The following is a 6,000-nucleotide window of genomic DNA, read 5'->3' on the forward strand; positions in this document are numbered from 1 at the left end:
GGAATTATTAAGCAGGCACAAATTTGAAGATCTAATAGTGTGATTTGGAGTGTAAGGTGAGAGGCATTCCTAAATATAGGATGGAGCGAGATTATTTAAGAGTTTGCAAACCATAAGCAGTACATGGCACAGATTGTGAGAGATCTGCAGTTGGTACAATAATACAGATTAGTATGAAAATGTATTACATTCACAGTGTGCCGACATTCGTAAGTATGAGATGTTTCCCTTTTTTTTTTTTTTTTTAATAATTATAAATGAACAGAAATGAGGCCTATAAAAATGCTGTACACATTTTATCCTGTGGTGCAAGACAATTTCTAAGGTAAATTCTACAACCCACTCAACAACTCACACTTTTGTGTTCAAGGAGTCAACAGTTCTGATTTCTACTATGCCTAATGTATGACATTAAATAATGCATAAATTACAGAATCATATTATAAGCAAAAATACAATTTCAACAAAACTGAATTAAATTAACTTGGGTAGTATTTTTTTATTAATAGCTTTCTTCTTCATGTAACAAAATATGTTCTTTTCTCTTTAGGCAAATAATAACGCTGCAGTTTGCCTGTTGTATTTGGGTAAATTGAAGGAATCTTTGAAGCAGTTGGAAAGTTTAGTTCAACAAGATCCTTCGCATTACCTCCATGAAAGTGTCCTCTTTAACTTAACAACCATGTATGAATTGGAATCCTCTCGCAGCATGCAAAAAAAGCAGGCACTGTTGGAGTCGGTTGCCTGCCGAGAAGGAGACAGCTTTAACATACAGTGTTTGAAGCTTATGTAGGGATTATGTGTGTGTATCTGAAGGACTTGTTCTGTCATTAAAAGTATAATGTGGAGAAAATGTATTGTAAATATAGTCAAAATTGTAAAAGAAAACATGTTTAGATTATGTAAGTTTTAGGTTGTGATTTGTAAATATAAATTAATTAAAGAATCTCAAAGTATTGTTTGTTGTTTTGTATTTTTGTTATTGATTTGCAGACATTGAAGTTCTTTCCAATAATTTCTGTCAGTGGAAATTTATAATTTCTTATTTAGTTATAAAGGTTGTGTTATTGATTTTTAATAATTACAATAAGTTAGTGTGCTTGAGTACATCACTGTTAGCACTTGTAGACTGAAAGGAGTTTTTCTTTGTCTTTTCTGGTTTTCTACAGACAACCCAAAGGCTAGCATGTTAGGTTAATTAGCATTAACAAAAATATTCTGAAAGTACAAAATATTCTTAAAATAACTCTGTAAAGGCAGCTTCTGCAAAAAGAAGCTGATTATGTCACAGGCATTTTGCATAGTTCTACAATATTTAAATAATTTTTAAAGCTAAATGAAAAGCTAAAGAGAAACAATTCTATTAAAAACTAATTGACGAAAATCACCAATAACCAAATAACCTGAGTGTGTGGAGTGGTCCTCTAAACAGGATTGATTCTTGCCCTCCACCTAGTGCTGGCAGAATAATTTCTGGCCTCCTCCCATATGAAGTGTGACTGGCAATGATTGGACAGACATTTAGCCATTAGTCATACTGAAGGCACAACCAACCATCTCCTTACATAATACATCAACCTGAAAACTTCTGTCACCACTATTTAGTGCCTGCTGTTCATGATTCTTAAACAATACTAAGTGAAGTGCAGGATTTGGTTCAAGCATGTGTCCTCAAGAACTAGTTGCAAGGACTGCTTAGGTTTTTTTGGAATTTTGTGCAACTTGCGTAATAAACTTTTAAATTCTGTATTACAATTTCATCCTTCTATTGCTTCCCAAGATCTCATTGTATGACTTGGGCCATTTTCAAACCACTTTCACCTAAAATATCAGTTTTATCAAATTTTATTACTGTCTTATTGTTGGCTACCATTCCCCTTCTCCACTCCCATATGTCCCTCAAACACTATCCTCTCTTACTTCCACCTTTGTTCTAAGCTTTCATTCCAACTTTACACTGCAGCTGACCCATTGATTCTATCTGTGGTAGCATCATACAAGAGACAGATCAAGACCAGACTTAATCATGTGGTACTAACAGGAGATGATCTGACGGTCTAAGTGCTATCTCAGTAAATAGTGGAAAAAAAAAGTCCCAAGTTCAACTAATATGCAGTTAATCTTGTTTTGGTTTCATACTTCTCGGTTTTCTCAAGCAGCTATCTGACTTCCAGTTAATGGTGAAGCACCATCATTTAATGTCTAGCTCCCTCTCAATGGTGTGCTGATACACATTCATCTTGATTTAAAAGAACAGAGCACAAGGAAAAAGTGTGTCCTCATATTAACATATTAAACAATAATTGCAATTGTTAAGCTTCATTAGATCAAAATGAGTCTCGTTAACGTTATTGTAAATATTATTCACATAAAATGTATGAAAGACCCTGAAATCCTTTTATAGAAATTAAAGATGAAAAGAGGTACACATTAGTAGAATTACCGTCTCTCTGCAACTTATTTCCCAGTTATGTAGATAATACAGAAGCTTATTCTTGTCATTCATTATCCATCCATCCTTTACTAAAAGAAGCATTAATCCAATAGTCACCAAAGTGCATAAAATACCTAGTCATAGATTTGGGACAATATCATAAAGTATTGCTTATCACAGGACAAGCTTCACAGAAGAGCACAATTTCTGTATAATTTTTACTGCATTGTTAGAGAACTCCTATCAGAAGTAGGACTCACAGAAAGATATCTATAGAAGAAACTGGCAGTATCCTTTAATGCACGCTTGTCAAACCAGCACTTGAGTGCTTTCTTAATTAGGGACACCAAGTCAACATCTTTTTACTGAAGATTAATGGTTAAATGAATGTTGATCATATTTCTCTAGTTTCTTATATTACGTAATATAAATATTTCAGTGCATCTCTCATCTCTGTCTGTGGTACTGAGTTAAATATATTTGATTCAGTATCAAATATAAATATACAGTAAAATATGGATTCCTTACTTCTTTTAATGGTACATAAGTGTTTTTTCATGTCAGTAAAAGTCTGTCTGGTGCATGCAGAATTCATTTTGTAACATTATGCATTATACAGTCATGGCCAAGACTTTTGAGAATGACACAAGTATTAATTTTCACAAAATTTGCTGCTTTAGTGTTTTTAGAACTTTTTGTCAGATGTTTCTATGGTATACTAAAGTATAATTACAAGCATTTCATAAGTTTCAAGGCTTTTATTGACAATAACTTTAAGGTTATGCAAAGATTCAATATTTGCAGTGTTGGCCCTTCTTTTTCAAGACCTCTGCAATTTGCCCTGTCATGCTGTCAGTCAACCTCTGGGCCAAATCCTGACTGATGGCAGCCCATTCTTGGCATAATCAATGCTTAGAGTTTGTCATGATATGTGGATTCACCACAAGTTCTCAATGGGATTAAGGTCTGGGGAGTTTCCTGGCCATGGACCCAAAATTTCGATATTTTGTTCCCTGAGCCACATAGTTATCACTTTTGCCTTATGTCACAGTGCTCCATCATTCTGGAAAAGCCTATTAAACCTGCTCGTGATGTGGTCTAAGTTAGCACACAATTTTTTCCCCTTCTCTGACTACCAGAAGCCACAGCAACTTCACTTAAGCTTAGTATCGGTCCTTTACTAGTCTGCAGCTAAGGGGCACAATGCAAGAGCACTAAACCCAAAAGATGGTCTTGTTACCATAAATATCTACTAAAACCAGATCAGCATGGAATCACCTCAAGCTGAAAGCACCCTGCAACTGCCCCACTATGCCTCTGACCACGTTGTTGCTTTAAACTTCATCCCAGAGTCACATCCAATCAATCACTGAAATCACTTTGACACACATTAAGAAGTCTTTTTAGCAGCCCCTCGTGTTCCTAAACCTCTGAGAACTCATCGGTCCATTTCAGGTTTCTCTGTCTGCTTCTGTGCTGCCTGCTCTGTTAAAGGATTAGCACTATCCCATACATACTTAGGTATGTGCACTTTAGTGGTCAAAAGGTGCTTCAATATCTTGCCTGACGTCCCTGTCCTCACTATTTCTTTAAGAGGAAGATCCGGTGCCCCACGCAATAGGCCATAGCAACCGTATTGGATGCGTCACACTCTAGCTGTTCTGTATATCCCTTCCTTCCCTGTCCTAGTGGCTTTTTGTTGGACTTGTCCCACCTACACTGTGCCAACCTGGTCATGCCTTTGCCTCAGCAACTGCTTGCCAGCTGGGAACCCCTTCATAAAATAATGTCATCATGCTAGAGAGGCCAAGGCATATTATAATTTTTTTTTAGAGATTCATTAAATGCTCTGTATGGTTTCCTTGACAACAGCACATACAAGACATTAACACCATTGAAAAATAGCACTGAAGTGAGACTATTTACAAAACGCCGAAACACTTTTTATGATAAGGATGGTGGGAAGGAGGGCCTGCTGCACTAACACATTTTTTAAAGGAAAGAATGCCAAGATTGGGACCGTCTGACAGCATGAATTTGTCAGAATGTGAAATTTTTTAAGCATTATAATAAGCTTCACCATAAAATACATGTGATGCAGAACTGTACAAAAATTATGTTTTTCCATTGTGTGTGTTTATGAAGGTGGTATACGTGGCAAAGCAGGTGCCAACTTTGGATAACAGGACAGTTTATAGTTGGGCTCACTCACTTGAACCAGATGACCTTTATAGTGCTGCCTCTTGTTTTAATAAATGCAAAGTTAAGTAGATGATTCAAATGTTATTTGTATCACAGGTTAAATATTTCAATGTATAAAACTCATCATTTGGACTCTGAATTTGGCCACATTTAGGACATACATTCAAGATCTATTTCTCTATTTCTGATGGCCCTGTAGTACAATTTCAGGGCTGTAATGAACCAGAACCTATCCCAAGACTGGGTCCAGTGCAGCCCTGTTTGTCCAAGGTCAAGATTTCCAGTTTGGTATGTCACCCTTCTATGTGGATCTATTCAAAGCTGCAAAAAGTATACTTGTCATGTCATTTTCAAACCCACTGTGGCAGATGACTGGGGATTCAACCCAGCCGGGACACCTGGAAGGACCGGGATAGGGACAATACCTCCCAGAGGCCACGAGAGGGCAGCCGCCCTGCTCTGTGTGGGAGCCACGAGAACAGAGCGTGGAAGCTCATCCATATTAGGGCCCATGGTCACTGTCAGGGGACACCCGGAAAATTATGGAGCCCTGGAAGAGAGTCCAGGTACTTCCGGGTGCAAGTTTAGTGCTAAGATCTGTCATGCGGGCCACACAGATTTCTGTTTGACATACCTGCCCTAGACGCTGGAAAGTTTCTGGTCTGGTGCCCCGTGCAAACCACATGGGAAAACCCTATACTGCCAATGACCACTAGGGGTACTGAACATGGTCTTTTCCTTCAGGATTCCATTAAGGGAATTTGCCAGTACCCTTTTGTCATGTAAAAATGTGGTCAAGTACTAAGCTGTCTCAAGCCACTCAAGGAGTTCTTCCACTTGCATCATTGGGTAAGCGTCAAATCATGATATCATGTTGCAAAAGTGCCAACTCCCTCTAGTTTTGGGACAAGAACGATAGCGCTGAACCAGTGACACCAAGATCCAGCATGTATCTGATCTCAAGTTCAACTTCCACTTGTTTGGCTTCTGGGAAGTTGGAAGGGTCTTCTCAGACAACAACCCCAGGCTCCGTAACAATGTTGTACACAATTAGGGAAGTTCTTCCATGTCATTCATTCACCACTTCTTGGACAGACGAGATAGCTTTTTCAAGCTCTCGACATTCCTCAGTGGACAAATCTGTACCAAAATTAAGATTAGTTTGAATGAAGGAGCAAGGTTGTCTGGAGTAGAGATCAGGGGCAACAATTTTGAGTGGGAAGTCGGAATGAGGTCCATGACGGGATCTCCAGGGTGGAACTCATAAAGTGTGATACTATGATTATAATAATGAGCCTGAGCTGACTGTACATGCACAATATTTTCTTTTAGAATGGGTCTGATTTTTGCAAATCTATCACATA

General features: G+C 37.9%; 1 protein-coding gene across 3 annotated transcripts in view; it reads left to right on the forward strand.

Annotated features, from left to right (window-relative positions):
• The window catches only part of trappc12 (trafficking protein particle complex subunit 12), a 99,338-nt gene extending 98,382 nt beyond the window's left edge, over positions 1 to 956 (forward strand). For all 3 annotated transcript variants that reach the window (XM_039748838.1, XM_039748836.1, XM_039748837.1), the window contains one exon: positions 551 to 956. In XM_039748838.1, the coding sequence (XP_039604772.1) occupies positions 551 to 793 (243 nt within the window). In that variant the 3' untranslated portion in view covers positions 794 to 956. The remainder of the gene's footprint in view (positions 1 to 550) is intronic.
• Positions 957 to 6,000: the final 5,044 nt, after the last annotated feature.

This window comes from Polypterus senegalus, chromosome 3 (genome assembly GCF_016835505.1).
Source record: "Polypterus senegalus isolate Bchr_013 chromosome 3, ASM1683550v1, whole genome shotgun sequence".
NCBI lineage: Eukaryota > Metazoa > Chordata > Cladistia > Polypteriformes > Polypteridae > Polypterus > Polypterus senegalus.